The sequence below is a fragment of the Notothenia rossii genome (assembly GCF_949606895.1).
Source record: "Notothenia rossii genome assembly, chromosome: 2".
NCBI lineage: Eukaryota > Metazoa > Chordata > Actinopteri > Perciformes > Nototheniidae > Notothenia > Notothenia rossii.
In genome coordinates, this window is record NC_136904.1 from 6,538,255 (window position 1) to 6,557,140 (window position 18,886).

An 18,886-nucleotide genomic window follows, 5' to 3' on the forward strand; every position below is an offset into this window, starting at 1 on the left:
CTGGATCAACTTTTAATATATCTGAAAATATCAATACCATGATCAACAGTACTCTCTGCTGTTGGCTTGTTTAGATGATGTTTAATCTACAGCAACAAGTCAGTTACATCAACATTTCTTATTCACTTACTTAACTTCAAACAAACAGAACAGTAGAGCATATTAAAGAATAATGAGTACATGTTAGAAAACATCTGTTTCCCATAGTCTCTGTACTTTAAGCACTAAGGATGCACTGCAATAAGTGTTGAAAAAAAGTAAAATAAGTAAGAATAATAATAGTAAGTAAAACATGATTTAATCACATGGTCTTTGTACGACACAGACCCACAACATCATAGTGTGCACACAGCATAATGTTCTTTAAGCAAATTATTCAAAAAGAATAAAACAAATGGAATATTTAAAAGTAAAACATATAAATGAAAAGATAACAATGTCTTGCGTGAAACTATAACAGTAGAAATATTAAAGAATAGTGATGCCCTTAGATAACATCTGTGTCTCATGGCCTTTGTGCATTAAGCAAAGTTTAATAATAAAATAAAACATGTAAATAAATTGAGTAAGTAATAATAAGTAGTAAAAATAAAACATGATCTCATCACTAGTCTTTGCCTACATCATCATTTTGTGCACACGGCGTGGGTGTGTGAGTTTTTCAAAGGTATTATACAAAAAACATTTAAAGGAAAAATATAAAGGAAAAAAAAAAAGGAAAAATATAAATGATAAAATGTCTTGAATGAAACTATAACAGTAAACATATTGAAGACATATGAGATAACATCTCTTTCTCTGTTCTTGTATTTTAACATCATCAACAACATCAGCCTCTTTATCTTTTGCACTAGTCTTTATGAAAATCATCAAAAAATAAAACTCCAAAAAATTAAATCAGAGCAAACAAACAGTCCTTCTTTCGGACTTGTTCATCACATCATTATCCGTCTAACATAATGAAAATCAAAAGTTCATCATCAACAAGATGTGAAGGATGCCACAGTATTTGCACATGAAGCAAAACGTCATCAACATGCACTGACAGTATTTCAACTGAGGCTGGCTTATGTACTCTCCAAGTTCACATCAACGTCTATATTTACAAAATATTTTGAATACTAAAACAAAACAAAAAAAACTGGAGAAAGTAATAATAAGTAGTAAAAACAAAAACAAACATGATCTCATCACATGGTCTTTAGACATCATTGCATGAACACAAGGAATGAATACAAATAATAAAACAAGAAAAAGTAAGTATTCGATCTTTATGTATTATTCTCAGACTGGTATGAAATCACAAATTTTTCCTCCTGGTTTTTATCTGCAAAACTTGTTACTTAAAAGCTCAAATGTGAAGCGATACATGAGTCATGCGGACATTTACATCACAAAACATCTCTTTGTCTCCAACACGGTCTTTGTAGCAAAGCATCTTTAGCATTGACATCTCTTTGTTGTGCACTCCAGTTATAATGCACAACGTTTAACAGTTTACTGAAAATAAATGTAGCAGCCAAGAAACTAAAAGGACCAAAACAAATAACACAATCTCTTTCTTCAGGGGGACGATGACGTACATCATTTTCAGAATCATATTTTGTTACACCAGTCATCACACACAGAGGAAAATAATATATTGAACATATAAAAAAAAAAAGCAATAAAGATTTAAAGAATTGTTCCTCTTTTTTGTTAACATCATTATGGTGCATACCAGTCATTGTCCATGAGGTCTTATAGAAGATTGATGAAGGAAAACAAAACATGTGTAATCTTAAAAAGAAAAAAACATCTCACATAACTCTCTATCTTTTGAACTTCTCTGCAACTTCTTAAAATCATCAGTTGTCAATAATAGTGATCGTCAAACCCCAGGATGCCACTAAAGATCACGGTGCAACTTTATCACAACAGTGTCGATCTGTTTTGTGTTTCTGCCCTGGCGTGTTCAGTTCCTGGTTCCTTCTGGTTTTCTCTCTCTTGTTAACGAGTTTGCAGGATTGCAGGTTAGTCTTTAATGTTGAATGCTTCCTTCAAGCCTTTCAGTGCTTGTTCCTGTGTAATTTCCGTCCATTCTTCTGGAACATCAGCTGGCTTAGAGTTGTATTCTTGGGCAAATCTCTCATTGTATTTAACCAGGACATACTTCCAGTAGTCAGATGCCTCCCTGGTGTAGTCTGGAGGAATGAGCCAGTCTGGGTAGATTGTGCTGTAATCCTTGTAAGGATGCCACTCTCCATTAGTGTCTGAACATCTGAATTTACGTTCACTGTTAACATCAGTTGTGCACATTGTTTCCACCAGCTTCTGTGTGTCTTTATTCCTGTATCTACCCAGACCTTTTGGCCGATGAACAGCTGCATGATGTTTCTCATGTTCTTTACCTCCAGCTTCACAAGGAACTTTACAAAATGGACATTGTTGTCCACAACCAAACCCCTGACTGAAAAGCTCATCCTGTGGTTTGGTTGGAAGTTTGTTCACAGTCTCAGCGATGTCTTCAGATTTTGAGAACTCCTCCTGCAGCTGTTCATTCATTTCTCTCAATGATTTGACGAGGCTCTCTTTAAATGGATGGCATGTGCTTTGGATTTGAAACAGGGCGGTTTTTTCAGCCTCTTCTGAAAGCGAGATATTTTTGGTCAAATATCTGCGCATGTTTTTGATGAGCTCTGTGATGCTTTCCTTGTTATCTGGCAGCAGGACACCATCCTCTCCTTTTGAGGCCCTTTCAGTTGCATCTGTTATTTTCTTAACTATGACTTTCAGAATCTGACATTTCAGTTTGCATAAAGCTTTGTCCTTTGACATTTCTTCCAAGATGTGCTGAAATATCAAATCCTTTACATAAATTTCATATTTACAAATGAACTTGACAAAACTCTGAAAGTCTTCCTTTTGCAGCAACTCTTTCTGAATGTTGTACTGGAAAAGGTGTCGTGAACTGTACTCTCCTGGATGGCGGCCTGCCAAAACTTCATCCACAATGTTAGTTCCCAGATGTCTACTGATGTACTCTTCCACAGCAGGTTTGATACAAAGTCTGACGAAATCATCTGCTTTGCGTTGGCAATGATCCACCTTTTTGTATAGATCGATAAAATCCAACATGTACTGAGGCTTGTTCAACTCCAGCTGAATTCTGGGATCCCTTGCCATCAAGAAACGTCTGTGCATTTGAAGGAACTCTCTTGAGGCAATGCCACAAATGTGAAGCTTCAGGTCAATCTCAAACTTGGGCTGGAAACTCTTGAAACTCCAGGATTTAAAGGAATCATCTACTTTTTTCAAAAGATCTTTTGTAAAAGAGTCATGGTAGTCTGCGTTGGTTTTTGCAATATCACGTACAGACCGTGTGCAAGACTCAATGGCAGTGTCTGCAAAACTCTGCAACTCTCTCTGTAAAGCTTCTTTTCCCCAGACTTTTAGGCCTTTCCAACCTACTTTTACATGTTCAGATTTGACCTCAAAAGAACCCTTGCCAATGTCCTTTAGGTCTTTAATGTTCTGTAATTCCTCATTGAAGTTACGATTTGAGAAATGTGTACTCAATTGTTTAAGGACTTTTTCAGATATGTTTTGTTCTTTCAGTCCAGACACATTTGCTGTGACTTTTTTCCACATCTGTTGAAAGTCATGTTCCAACTGTTCATCAGAAAGTGTGCGGTGTTCGCGATCACTCAAGAGTTGCATTACTTCTTTTTCAATCATTTCTCTGTGTTTGCTCTGAATGTCCTGAGCCTCTTTTGAACTTTTTTTTTCGTGAAGCGCAAAATCCAATGCAATGTTTCCTGACTGTTGGAATTCGACTTTAAGACTTGTGATACGCTTGATAAAGTCAATTTTGTATTTCTCTATCAGGTTCACGTGTATGTCTGTCCTTTCGTAGTATTCATCAAGTTTCTTCTCCATTTCTTTTTGTTCTTCTATTTTCTGCAACAACTGTGATTTTTTTGAGGCAACCATTGTCTTCCATGTTTCCACTTGAGTTTCATTGTCAGAATTGAAGATCTCTAACTTTGCTTCGTCCTGCCAGGAGATTAACTCTTTTTTGAACTCCCATTCCCATTGACTGAACTCCTTGCAAAGGTTGTCATAAGCCTGAGCCACTAGAGTGTTTCTGAAACTGAAGATGAAGTTCTCATATTTGACTGCTTTCCAGAGACTTCTTACCCATTCTAGAAACTCTGGAATCTGTGAAACATCACCAGTTTTGTCTTTGTTCACTGTCTCCAAGAGGTTTTTCTTGAAATCTGCTACAGCTTCACTGTAACCTGTGTTCACTGATGCCATAGGTGGAGTCCCATGCCAGAGTCCGGGGATGTTCCAGTTGTTTTTTGCTATGTCATAGTCCAGCACATCTGTGAATCTCTTTATAGAGGGCTGCTTTTCCATTTCTGCAGCAATTTGAGTCATTTCATTGAGTTGGTCCAAGAGATGCTGTCTCTCCGTCAAGGTCCTTTCATGAGCGGAGACTCCAGCTACATTCTGGTGCACAAAATGACAAATTGGCTTTTTACCAATTTCCTTCATTCTCAGGAATGCATGGATTGCAATTTGCAGGATATCTTTCATTTCTGTGGAGTTCTCTGAAGCGACATTGATAATTGTGACATCACTTAAACCAATGACAAAGGTTGCCAGCTGGTTGTCATGCTCATAACTGTCTTCTAGTTGTGACAACTGAGGAGCCTTGAGGCCCTCTGTGTCAATGAGAACTATGAAGTCACAGTTCAGCTGGTGTTGCATATCATCACTTACTCTGAGGAAGAGCATATACGCTCCTCTTGTGCATCTGCCACTGCTGACTGCAAACTGCACACCGAACATGGTGTTGAGGAGTGTTGACTTCCCGGTACTCTGAACACCCAACACGGTCAGTACCAACAGTCTGCTCTTCTCTCCAACCTTCCTGTGTAGCTCCATTAGTACATCTCTCACCCATTTCTCTGGGATGTTGGAAGCATCTCCATCCAAGAGCTCTAAAGGATATCCATCCAACAGCAGATCAGCTGCCAAACCAGGGAGACGATGTACTTCATCAGCAGAGTTTTGTGACTGCAATGAAAACTCATAGATCAGTCCCATCTCTCTCATGTAATGCTCTAACCCTAAAGAGCTTTCCAGCAACTCCTGATCCAGCTTCTTAATCTCTTCCACATCTTTGTTCTCTTTGTTGCTTTGTTCCTTCCATTCATGGCGGAGTGAAGATAGCTGATCCCGTGAATGAGCATCCAGTTTGAGTTTCATCCACTTAAGGAAAAAATCTCTGCTCTTGCTGTCATCATCATTTTTAGGTAACTTTTCAATGAAAGTCTTCATGTCCTCTGATAGTTTCTGTTTTCCAAGCCTCTCCTTGATTTGTTGTTGTTCTCTCTGCAGCTGAGATTTATGTTTTTCCGGTTCTACGTTACCATGTGTTTTCAACCTACATTCCTTTTTCTCTAACTGCGATAACTTTTTCCAGTCAGCGCCTTGTAGAGGAAGCTGTTTGCTCTTGTAGTCTGGTATCTTCCTCACCCCAATTCCTTTGACAAGCTTCTCAGCTGTTTTCTTTTGGTCATCACTTCTGCATTCGTCCACAGACAGACCAACTCCAACAGCTTTGTCAATCATATTTTCAATGCTCATCGTGGGTTTTCCAACTGTTATCTTGTTAATGGCTGCAGAAAGTTTCTCTGAAAACTCCACAACATTTACTCTTTGGTCTTTCATTTTCACACTACTGTTTGGCAAATCTAATTCTTTCACTGTTTTCCTGACAGACTCCATGTCCTCTTTAGCACCTCCATCCTTGCGGTTAACAACCAAGAACAGTTTGGATTTCACATCTTTAAGAGAAGTCAGAATCTCATGCTCCTCTTTTTCAATTTTGTCCAGGAATACAAAGGTAGCAGTTGACACTTGAAACAGAAAAGTGAACTGAGCAAGTGACTCAGAAATGTTTCCTCTCAGATTGGCGAATGCAATTGGCTCTGGACATACATCAGGATGTTCTTTGCCTCTGGGAAGGTACCAGCTCACCTCTGCCAAGCCATTGGCTATCTGTCTTTTAATTGCTCCTCCTTTCATGTCTCTGTGTATGAAGTAATTGTGATGCTGCTGGCCAAGGCTGAGAACTTGATTCAACATTTGGGACTTGGACAGAGTACAGTTCTGGAGCCTCACAAAGGAATAGAATGGTATCTCTGCTTGGACAATGTGGTTTTCAACAAAGCCTCTTGATTCAGACAGATGTGGACACCACTCTTTGACAATGTCCCTCAGAGCCCACAGCATCAGGGTACTCTGACTGTTATTGACAGGGGGCATCAGCAGTGGGACAGAAAACTGGCACATAGACATCTTGAGGGCCATTTCCTGTTGCAAGAAGCTGTCAGCACAAAGGAAGAGTGCTGTTACGAGGTCGAGAGGGTTAACCCTATCGTCTGCAGATTCATCTGCAGTGTAAAGGTCAAAGGGATCACTGCTTTCCTCATTATCATCACTGTGTGATACTTGTGTACAGCCCCTGCATTCTGCATTGAGTTTAAATAGTTTCCTGAGAAAGCACCAAGGTATTTTCTGTACTGATATGGCAGCTTCTTCATTTATGCTGTTTTTGTTGATCTCCAATAGAGACCGAAGAGTGAGCTTGTTGGGATAAAATGTCTCCAGTCCCAGTTTGGAGAGAAAGGTGAAAAGAACTGTTAAAGAGAAAGAGATGGTCATATTTAGATATTAGGTAGCCCTTAATGGATTGTATATGGATGTTTCCTCAAGGTCTGACGTGCTGAAGGCATTTAACATAAAGCCACCTTTTTTCATTATTTTAAAAGTGTGGTTATTGTACATCCATGTTTGCAAGCCTGCAGAATTGTTTATTGTGTTGGATTACACAGTTTTGGGACATCAGCAAGATCTGTGAATCATTTGAATCTGTGATTTTGTAGTTTCACAATTCTAAGAGATCAAAGATCTAGTAAATAAATAAATCTTGTAGCAGTGATAGCTGCTACGGGCCTGATGTGTGAAAGTGAAACTATCTGATAGATAGAACATAGGTAGCCTATCAAAACAGCCCAGCCCAGTCCAGCGGGCCACACCCCACTGGGCTGGGCTGGGCCGGAACACTTACAAATGTGGGCCGGTAGGATTTAGAAATTTTTATTTTCTTCCTCCGGCCCACACACAGCACCGGCCCACCGGGGAAACTCCCGGTATTCCCAATGGCCAGTCCGCCCCTGGGTTCCAGGTTGAATTGAGGCGAATATTTGTAATGTTCAGAGGTTGTTGTGTTTAATATTCATGAGAATATTTATCATTGTTCAAATGATAATAAACATTTGCATAAAGCATATTTGTCCACTCATATGTTGATAAGAGTATTAAAAACTTGAAAAATATTCCTATAAGGTACATTTAGAACAGATAAAATATTTGCGATTAATTTGCGATTAATCGCGATTAACTAGGTTAATCGACTGACAGCCCTAATATATATATATATATATATATATATATATATATATATATATATATACACAGAGTACATCAGTACAAATCAAAGTTGAGTGAATGGCGGAGTTTACCTGCATGTTCTTCACCTGTGTTTGTAGACATGGTCTGACTTTTCCTTCAACTCCCCTGTGCTCTGAAACCTATAAGGTAAAAAAAAGACTACTTTTAAGTACTTTTATTTTCAAAGAAGCACACATTGTGTTATTGCTTATTTGTTGCAGATCAGTTGCAGAAAATCAAAACAAAACATCACACATGAAGTATTCTTCTTCATCCATTGCCGTTATTTTCAGTGCAAAGAGTTGCTGCAGTGGAGACGCTGCGCACAGCCGATCGACAGCTGGGACACAAACCACCAAATACAAAAACATAATTCAGATCCAGTCGTCATGACTCCACTCCGGAGGGATTCCACGATCATTTCTTACAGTTTCTCATCAAGGGGGGGGTCTCCTGTCCCCGGTACAAACACACTGCCTGAGGAAGGCTATGTGTATTGTTTTTTGTCATTAACCTTTTTCGGACAACTTGTTTATTTATTTTGGTGACGGGCTGAAACGCAAATTTTATTACGGATTTCGGACATTTTTTAGCTTCCATCATCCGCTTTGATAGAGTTTTGATGGTTGGGGATTTTAACGTTCACGTCAACGATAGCTCGGACTCCTTTGCTGTAAACTTTTTGAATGTCACAGAATCATTTAACTTTACGCAACATGTTTCTGGTCCCACCCATGCAAAAGGTAATACGCTTGATCTTGTATTTGCTACTGGTTTAAAGATTAATTCGATTTGCACTGAAGAGTTGACTGTCTCTGATCATTATTGTGTCCTGTTTAACACACTGTTTGATAATGACGTTGTTCTGGGGAAGCGAGTTAAATGCTCGCGCGTTATCAACAGCCTGACAGCGAATAAATTTGCCTCTAAATTTGACAGCAACATAGTAAACCCCTCCCATGTCGACATAGATCTCATGGTTAACTCCTTTAACACCCACTGCTCTAGTATTCTAGACGAGGTCGCCCCCATGGTTACTAGAAAGCTGTTAGCAGTTAACCACTCCCCCTGGTTAAATGAAAACATCTACAATTTTAGACGAAAATGCCGTAAAGTAGAGCGTCTCTGGAAATCTACCCATCTCCAGGTGCACCGCCTTTACCTAAAGGACCTTATGTCTGAATACAACAACATGGTTAGAGATGCCAGGGCAGCCTACTTCTCTGATATCATTACATCCAGTAAGCACAATCCTAGCATCCTGTTTAAGACCATCAACAACATTGTTAGTTCTCCTCTCCCCCCCATCCCTGTTTTCTCAAATGAGGATTGTAATGACTTTCTCTTGTTCTTTGTAAACAAGGTTGCGGATGTGAGAGCCAGCATTTCCCCCTCCCTCTCCCCCCTCCCCACCTGCCCAGCCAGGCATTCAACTTTGAACTGTTTTGCCCCTATTTCCCTTCAAGATCTCATTGACATAGTTAATTCCATGAAACGCTCTTCCAGTCCACTAGATGTCATCCCCACCTCCATCCTGAAAGAAGCAATCAACTCTGTTGGCCCCGGTTTGGTTTCCATCATTAACTTTTCTCTTGAATCTGGCTCTGTCCCTTCATATTTTAAGCAGGCGGTTGTCGAGCCCCTCCTTAAGAAACCTAACCTGGACCCCTCTCTCCCAAAAAACTATAGACCTATTTCTAAGCTGCCTTTCACCTCCAAAGTGCTTGAAAAGGTTGTTGCGAACCAGCTCAACGCTTTTCTGGCCAACACTAACACCCTAGATAAATTTCAATCTGGTTTCCGCACGAAGCATTCCACTGAGACTGCACTCCTCAGGGTCTCTAACGACATCCTGATGGCTGCAGACTCGGGTGAATGCGCTGTGCTGATCATGTTAGACCTCAGCGCAGCATTTGATACTGTGGACCACAGCATCATGCTGGATAGGCTTAGAGAGTGGGTGGGCATTTCAGGGAGAGCCCTAGATTGGTTTTCCTCATATCTCGGAGGAAGGTCATTCTCAGTGGCCGTTGGTCCGTTCACTTCTGACCCTGCTCCCCTACCCTGTGGGGTACCACAGGGTTCCATCTTGGCCCCGCTCCTCTGGGCCTTATATTTGCTCCCCCTTGGCTCTATCATCAGCAGCTTTAAGGGTGCGTCCTACCACTGCTACGCTGATGATATCCAGCTGTATGTGTCCTTCACTCCGCAAAACATGCAGAAAATTAACATCCTACTGGACTGTCTAGCTGCCATTGAGGGCTGGATGGGGAGAAATTTCCTCCAACTAAATGCGGCGAAGACAGAGGTACTTATAATTGCCTCAGACTCCCTAGCAGCCAAGGTAAAAAACCTAATGGGGCCCCTCACCACCAACGTTCACCCCCACATCAGAAATCTTGGGGTGTTCTTCGACCAGGCTATGAACATGGACAAACATGTTTCCTCACTGACCCGCAACTGTTTTTTCCACATCCGCAACATCGCTAAACTCAGGTCCATTGTGTCTCATGCAGAGCTTGAAATGGCTGTCCACGCATTCATATCATCCCGGTTAGACTACTGTAATTCACTTTTCACCTGTCTCAGCAAAGCCTCTGTTCACCGTCTGCAGCTGGTTCAAAACGCTGCCGCCCGCTTAATCACCAGGTCTAAAAAATCCTGCCATATCACCCCCATTCTAGCCTCCCTTCACTGGCTACCAGTTCATTTCAGGATCCAGTACAAGATCCTGATTATCTCATACAAAGCTCTAAACGGCCAAGCCCCAGCCTACATCAGCGAGCTCATTCCACCACACCAAAACACTCGTTCGCTGAGGTCCTCTGACCAGGGGCTTCTGGCAGTGCCCAGGACCCGACTAAAGACCAGGGGGGACCGGGCGTTTGGGGCGGCCGCCCCTAGACTCTGGAACGCACTTACCCCGGTCCTGAGATCGGCTCCCTCCCTCAACCTGTTCAAGGGACACCTAAAGACGCACTTATTTAAACAGGCGTTTGAGCAGTCTTAGGCCGTTCATCACGTCACTGTCCTGTCACTGTCGATCACTGGTCCTCTTGCACTTGGTTTCATGTTTGTATATTGTTTTTAAGTTTTTATTCTATTTTCCTGTCATGTTATGCTTTGTTATTATTATGCCTTAGTGCCATATTGGCCTAATTGTTTTGACTGCTATATTTTGTACAGCACTCTGTGCATTCGTGCTGGGAGGGGTGCTTTAGAAATAAACTTTTACTTACTTACTTACTTACGATCCGACCTCCATGCTGCTACTCTGGTTCAAACTGCATCCACCAAACAGTATGATTTATCTCGACCTCCCCAAAAGAACCAAAATCTGACACGGTGTGAGATGTCTTTATTTAGCTGTTCTGTCGTCATTTCCTGCGATCTTCTCCATGCAGTCAGTCAAAATGAATAAATGAAAGGGCGTTTCTTTGACTATTTATAGGCAAATATGGGCGTTACGTGAAGCCCGCAAAAGCTGCACCGCATTTCGAGTGGATTGTGATTTATATAAGGAAACCGGCGTAGGAAGTGCTGTACGCACTTTCCTCGCCGGTACGCAATGTTTGGTAAATCGGAAAATGTCGGAACATTTCTTCACCCCTTCGCCTCCTGTCTCCTAATACAGGGCCAAGCTAAAAACTTCTCCCTTCAGACCAGACCGAACCACTTATCACCACCACCAGTGTCTAGACCCCGGGGGTTCATCGGAGCGGTTTTCCCCTCCTGAATGATCATCCTGCAAACCGGGGCCTAATCGCCAAACATAATTTCATTCACTTGTAGTAATCCGTCAATCACCATTCCCTCATATCAGGCGTCCCGTTAATAAACATGTATTTCATACATCACGTCTCTCCTGATGGAAATGCTTTTTTTAATCATTTATACAATTATAGATTCTGTATTGGGAAAGTGAGCAGGGCAACAATTGTATTATTATTATATTTTCTTTTTACCAGAGACAGTTTCCACCTCAATGTAAATATACCAGAGTAGATAGCACATTTGATAAAAAGTACTTTATTGATCAGAAATTGAGAACTATGATTATGATGATTATTATGATTACTCCTACTATGTTTGTATCAATATTATACTTTTATTTAATTTTATTGAACATTTTACTTCAACCTCTTATGTTTGGATAAATACATTTTAAATATGTTTTTCATATTAAAATGGAGCAACTTGAAAAAAAAAAAAACATTCCCCTGAGATAAATAAAGTTGTTGGATTCTGATATGCTTGTGTGCCTTTGCTCGAACTTTAATATGATTTATTTTGTTATTTTTGCAATACTAAAAATGTAAGCCTACTTTGCTTTTTTATATTAATTACTACAAGTTCATTTCACCACACTAGGGCCGGGACGGTATTTAGGACTCTTTAGCCGCCTACGCCCTTTTGAGCCCTCATGTCCCCACTGCATACTTGTCAACCCTGCGGATTTTCGCGGGAGACTCCCGATTTCATTGCCCTCTCCCGGTTTCCTCCCGGGGTCATATTTCTCCCGCATTTCTCCCGATTTCTGACAAAATCTGATTTACACACGACTGTTTCCACTCGGTCTTTAATACAGCTACACCATTGTTTGGTTTCCTTGGTAACATGTCTCTTTAGTAGCGCGCGCAACTCAAAGTCTGAGAGGGTGAGGCAGATAGTCACAGAAAACAGAACAAGAATCAACAACTACTCTACTCTCTGCTCACTCCTTTCCTGTAAAATACAGGTCCAGCCCACACATATGCTCCATCAAGGACGGTGCTACAGGCCGCAAGGCAGTGCACTTACAACTACAATAAGCATGTTAATGTTAATCTAACACAGCTCCGGCGATCCACTAGCAACAACAACAATTTTGCATTTTGAAATGCTCCCGATTTCTGAGGTCTAAAGGTTGGCAAGTATGCCCAGGGGTGTAACTTTGGTTTGAGAAGTGGGGGGGACACAAAACAGGGGGTCTGGGGGCTCTCCGCAATAAAACCTTTCTCGATATGAATCCCATTTCCTGCATTTCTACAAACATTTAGGGACTATGGTGATAAAAAATACAGGCAAAAATGTAGTTGGCCATAAAGATATATTCTGCCAGAAAGAAAAATACTAAAATATGTATAAGGAAAAGCTGTCTTACTTTCTTAATTGCTTAATATTGGGGCCGATTAATTTTTGTGTGATTAAAATAAAGATAATGTGAGATTCAATTTCCACTTTGTTTTTTCTTCTTCTTTTATTTATGGTCATACAACAAATGATTCAAAATAGGACCAGACAAACCAAAAACAGGTAAAAATAAAAATAAAAATGTAATATAATGGCTTAGGTCGAAGGTTTAAGACAAACAACAGATTATCAAACTTTTAATATAAAGAAAATGTTTCATCGTCCTCAATCTATCCCTTCAATCCCATCTCTCCATGTGTCCTTTACTGTCCTCTCTGCTCTTCTCAGCTAAAAGAACCAAACACATGCTTCCTGTACTCATTCGCAAGGATAAACTCCTGGCAAATCTTTTCCCTGCTGACTTTATCCTTGTGAATGTGACAGACTGCTACATTGTTAATGCAAATTTGCATCATTGTACTTCTCAGCCAGGTCTTCAACCTCCTCAAAGCACTGAAGCTCCTCTCTGCTTCAGCAGAGGCTGCAGGAACAACCATAAGAAGCCGTGTAGGGGCTTCTACTTGGTTGAAAAGGCCACGGACTTCAGGCAACTGACTCCTCAGAATAGCTGCGGCCTCTGAAGTGGATTTGTATGGGTACTGGAGCTTAAACATGTCAAGCTGCACCTTCAGTGACCTTTGGTTTAATTCAGGATACTGGTCCACCACTGCGGTGTCCAGCTCCCCAGTTAGGAGGACTTCCTCCAGCTTTGCCAATATTATCAGACCACTCTGATGAAACCTCTCCCTCAGCTGCATGTCCACAGTATCCAGCACCTTGAAGAAGACAGCTCTGTAGTGTTCTTTTGGGGTTGTGGGTGTGTGCAGTAGTGTTGTTGCCAATAAAGCGTTTTGGAGGACGGCGGATGTGTGGCATGCTTATGGGCTCAATATTTAGCATGCAGATCTTCTCTGTCGCTTGGCTGTAAATCTCCTGGAACTTCTCCTCCGTTCTCTTTGCCCTCAGGGTGGTCCTAACACAATCTGCTGCAGATAGCATACCAGACACGGTTTCTGTCTGCTTCTGCAGTGTGCAATTAAGGCACTCCAACTCCTGAATTACTTCAGTGGCTAGCCAGAGTCCTAACACTGTCGTACCTTTTCCGAATCTCTCCAGCAGCCCTCTTGCAGTCACACCAGTGTTTGAGGCATCTGTTTGGGCCATGTCCTCTAACCTCAGTAGCACTGACTCGTACTGACGTAGCACAGACCAGATTGCTGGAGTCCTGGTAGTCCATCTTGTTTGACACAAGGGCTGCAGATTGCTAACTGTCCCTGATGCTGCTGTTGCAATATGCTAGCCTGTTGCTAAATAATGCAGGTCTCCCTTGTAAATGAGATCGATGATCTCAAGGGACCAATCTGTCTAAATAAAGGTTTGAAATGAAATGAATGTTTACAAATTTTGTTTTGTATTTGCCAGACAATTTGTAGAGACATCCAAGCTTGTGGAGCCAATCCAGAGCATCAGATGTTAGGGATGAAGCCTTACAAGCAGCCTGGGTGACAAGATTTACACAGTGGGCACCAGGGCCGGCCCTGACCAATTTGCTGCCCTAGGCAAGATTTTAGCTGGCGTCATATAGTATTTTATACCTGTTTTTCATCTATTCTCTTATTTTTTATAGCTATAATGATCATATAAAGGTGTGCCTTTGCCTCACTGAGCTGAGGTTATCAGAGCTGCTCAGTCTTTCAGGAGAGAGCTCTCTAAAGCTCTCCCCCCCGCGGACGCTTACACAGTAAATTCCAATGTTAATAAAAGCACACAGAAGCTGTATATGTTTTTTGGGAGTTTGATTTATTTTAGATTAAGACAAATACAAAATTAAAACCTATAATTGCACACTAAAACCATTATTTAAAAAAAAGAACAATTTCACATAAACCTCTGGTTTTTACTGGGGCTGGGGCAGTTCAATTTGATTTTTTGAGGGGGTTGGGTGTGCTATAGTTTATGGGCGCTGTATGCAATATATGCGTAGTTCTGTTAGTATAAGATAATAAGATGTACTTTGTTGATCCAAAATTGGGAAATTGTGTTTTAAAAATATAAATAAAAATATAAAAAATGTTTGCATTTCTAATTTTGTTTTTTTCTCTCCCCAATTTTCGGCGCCCCCTATGGGTTAATGCGCCCTTAGCCTTAGCCTATACTGCCTATGCCGAGGGCCGGCCCTGGTGGGCACCACAGTGTACATACAAAGCCAGTGGCTGCATCTCCCTTACCCTGGCCTGTGCTCCCTTTCTGTCGCCTGACATGTTTGCTGCCCCATCATATGTTTGTCCACGCAGACCAGACAGTGGAAGATTCAAGCGCAGCAACACATCTGTGGCAACTTTTGCTATGTTTTCGCCAGTTGTGCTTGAGACCTCGTAAAAACCCAAGAAGGCCTCCTGGGGGACCAAATCATGGTCTACATACCTCACACAAATGGCTTCCTGTTCAGTCCCATATATGTCCTGTGTTCCATCAATAATAATGGAATACTGGAGGAGAGGCAGCTTGTAAATTGAGCTAATTATTTCCCTAATTATAGTGTTTGCAAATAGATTTAATATTTCATTCTGGATTTGTGGGGATATGAAATCATGTTTTCTTGTTGACAGCCATCTCTCCAAGCCAGGGTCTTCCTCAGATCTTACTTTGAGTAACTGGCTTAAGTCTCCCTCTTTAGCTGCATGGCCCCTAAGAGCAGCTCCCTGGCGTGCTAAGAGCTGTAAAGAGCTCACAATTTTTAATAGACACCGTCTTGATTCCTGTTGCTGTGCAGCTTTGGCTGAAGAAAGCTGGACATCGACTGGTTTAGTTTGTTGGCAGTGGGTAGTGACAGCAACTTTGTGTGTATTGCTTTGGACATGTTCTGCACATTTTTGAATTGCCTTTTTCCAGTTTCGGAAACCAGTTTTGCAAAAGGTTGGATCTGCATTCCTGGCCAAATTTGATCTTCCGTGCCCAAAAGCTTGAGCACAGAAAAAACACAAGATTCCATTGACTCCTGGACTGTAGTGAAGCCACGGAAATTCACGGTACCCCTTTTCTTGGAATTGTAACGTTTTGTTGATAAGCTGCTGCACTACAATGAGCTTTGGGTCAGCATGGTTTGGTTCAGCTTTCTGCTTGCCTGCCTGCACTTCTCTCCTTATGTCTGTCTCCTCAGGTCTCTCCTATAAAATATGACAATATGCAAGCCTGTTGCTGACATGAGACATCATTGAAAATACCAAATAACCCGACCCTTTTTACAGCACTTACCTGCAACTCTAAACTGCTTCTTCCTGTCTCACCCTCTCTGTCTTGAAGCCCCTCCAGCTCATCTGATCTCTGATATGAAAGCATGACACAAAAATGTATAGAACAATGCTGGGAAATCATGTTGGTTGTAAATGGTAAATGGACTGTACTTATATAGCGCTTTATCCAGTCTTTAAGACCCCTCAAAGCGCTTTACATACTACATGTCATTCACCCATTCACACCCATTCATACAGAGCAGTGTACCTTACTCTAGGACCTAACATTCACACACCGTTGGCCATGCCATCGGGAGCAACTCAGGGTTAAGTATCTTACCCAAGGATACATCGACATATTGACTGCATGGGCTGGGATCGAACCCACAACCTTCTGGTTGAAAGACGACCACACTCCCTCACAGCCACAGTCGCCCTTTGTTGTATTATTACTAGTAGTGCACTCAGTCTTGTGAGCAACTAAGTATTTGTTCTGCTTTACATTACAACACTTTAAATGTTATTCATACTGTATTCATTTCTTATACACTTCTTCCTCTCATCTCAAATTGAAATCACCTGACTACGGCACTTAACATACCTGCTGCAACTCTGTGCTGCTGTTGCTGCTATCTGCCTCACCCTCCGTGTCTTGAGACAGCTCCACCTCATCTGATCTCTGCTATGAAAGCAATGGTTTTATAATCATATTGAGCCATTGGTATTGTTGTAATAAAGACCACCTTAACTAAGACCAAGACAACACCAAGACCGGCAAGACCAAGACCGGCAAGACCAAGACTTTAAGAGGTCAAGACCAAGACCACGGCAGGGCGAGACCGAGTCAAGACCGGAGCCAGAATAGTATGAATCCAACACTATTCAAAAAGAGTACATTTACAAATTAGTGACATGTGTGTGGTTTGTGTAGCCAAATGTAATAAATTGATCATTAATAAAAGTGTATAAAAATAGGATGGGGCAAGTTATTTGATGAGAGGGGCACAATAAAAGTGGGTTAACATGATAAAGACAGTTAACATGATAAAGACAGTGTAAAAACGGTGTAAAACGAACATAAAATCCAGTAATTGCTATTGGTTTTTGTAAAGCTATTTGTTTTTAGTAAATTTAAGTTACAGCCCTTTGTTTTCAGTAGTTTTTTTTGTGTTGGAGTATTTGTTTTAGTAACTTTAAGTGACAATTTAATTAAAAAACATAAACCGTTTTTTTCTTTTATATAAGGTAATGAAGAGTTTAATATATCCCTTCCAGCCTCGCGTGAGGCAGTCGCAATTTTTACAGGCTCCCACTACCTGTTAGCATCTGGCATCTGTTAGCATAGATCTAGCTCTCCGGCTTAGGCTCCATCTATGTCCATCTATGTTCCATCTTTAACGCCATTGATCTGTGGAGGATCTGCCGCGGTTTGAGGGCCTGCCGTCCACCCATTTCTGCTTCTGCTGGTGGTGGTTCCCACGGCTGAAGGCCGCTATCCACCTGCTGTTAGAGGCCTACTCCCACCTGTTGGGTGCTACTGTGCGGGGGAGGCCTGGTCTGGAGATACCGCGGAGAAACCGGAGTGTTGCCACACTGCTGATTGCCTATTTTCTTGCTGCTGTCCTGACGTGGTTTTGCTTCGGGAACATCGTGGATGCTGTTGAGCTGGTCTGGGAAAATGGCAAATGTCGTGTTTCTGCTGTGCCTTTTTTTGACTGTGCTGGACAAGGAGAAGTTCGCTAGTCATCCTGACAATTCTGCTGGATGCGGGTCCGTTCTGCCGCCCGCAGTGGACATCCCCTGTACAGGTTCGGATGGGTTGCACAAACAATTGCTAGTTGCACTGTCGCGGACATTCATTTCGTCAAATGTCTGTCTTTCTCACATGCCTGCCACAATGGTCCTTCAGAATTGTTTTTTGAACTCTAATCTCACTTTTGCGAAGTTTGCTGGTGACTCTAGAACAGCTGAAAATGTATGTGTGTTGATTAAGAGGAAAAGGTGCTTGGTATTTTTATTGTTGTTACTATCAGGAAATGTACAGCCAAATCCGGGTCCACCTGGTAGTTTTAGTCAAATAGCTACTCCTGCTGATTTTAGTTCTAGATCGGGGTTAGGTTTAATTCATTTAAATGTGCGCAGTCTGTTACCTAAATTAGATTTTGTCCGTATTTGGGCGAGTTCAACTGATGCTGATGTCATTGTCTTATCAGAAACGTGGCTAGACAAATCGATCTTGGCCTCTGACATTTACATAAATGGTTACAATGTATATCGCACTGACCGTCCTAAAAAAGGTGGTGGCGTTGCCATTTATGTGAAAAATAAGTTTTGTGTAACAAAAATGGTTTCCAAATCTGTTAGTAAACAACTAGAATTTTTAGCTGTGAATGTCGAAGTAACAAAGGGTCAACAGGTCATGGTGGTGGGTTGCTACAGGGCCCCCTCGGCTGTCAAGGACTCCTTATCTTCATTGGCAAAACTGTTATCTCAACTTTCCTACAAGGAAATAGTGCTGCTTGGTGATTTTAATTGGGATTGGTTAACTTCTGTGTCAGAGGATTTTAAAAACCTGTGTACCTCTTTGAACATTACTCAGATTATAGACAGTCCTACTCGCCCAAATATTAAGTCCCCAAATAAATCCTCCTTAATTGATCTAATTTTAACAAATGTTCCATATAAATACTCATCTGTGGGAGTATTTGCTAATGATGTGAGTGACCACTGTGTTGTAGCCACAATTAGGGACACTAAGGTCCAAAAAGTTAAACCACGCATCATCACAAAGAGAGATAAAAAACACTTAGTGGAGCAGGGTTTTTTAGATGATCTGTTTGATTTTGATTGGGGAAAAATCGATCTGTGTGCTGATGTAGAAACTGCATGGTCTTATTTTTATCTTGGTTTTATAAAAATTATAGATAAACATGCACCTCTGCGTAAATTTAGAGTGAAGGGACGAAACAATCCCT

General features: G+C 41.3%; 1 protein-coding gene across 6 annotated transcripts in view; it reads right to left on the reverse strand.

Moving 5' to 3' along the window:
• Positions 1-592: 592 nt before the first annotated feature.
• LOC307030444 (up-regulator of cell proliferation-like) overlaps positions 593-18,886 on the reverse strand; it is a 93,023-nt gene continuing 74,729 nt past the window's right edge. For 3 of the 6 annotated variants that reach the window (XM_079666878.1, XM_079666876.1, XM_079666875.1), the window contains 2 exons: positions 7,578-7,646; positions 593-6,692 (listed from right to left, as the gene is read on the reverse strand). In XM_079666878.1, the coding sequence (XP_079523004.1) occupies positions 2,014-6,692; positions 7,578-7,608 (4,710 nt within the window). In that variant the 5' untranslated portion in view covers positions 7,609-7,646 and the 3' untranslated portion in view covers positions 593-2,013. Of the gene's footprint in view, positions 6,693-7,577; positions 7,647-15,933; positions 16,003-16,512; positions 16,591-18,886 lie in introns of all 6 variants that reach the window. The other 3 variants (XM_079666879.1, XM_079666877.1, XM_079666880.1) reach the window with 3 other exon arrangements.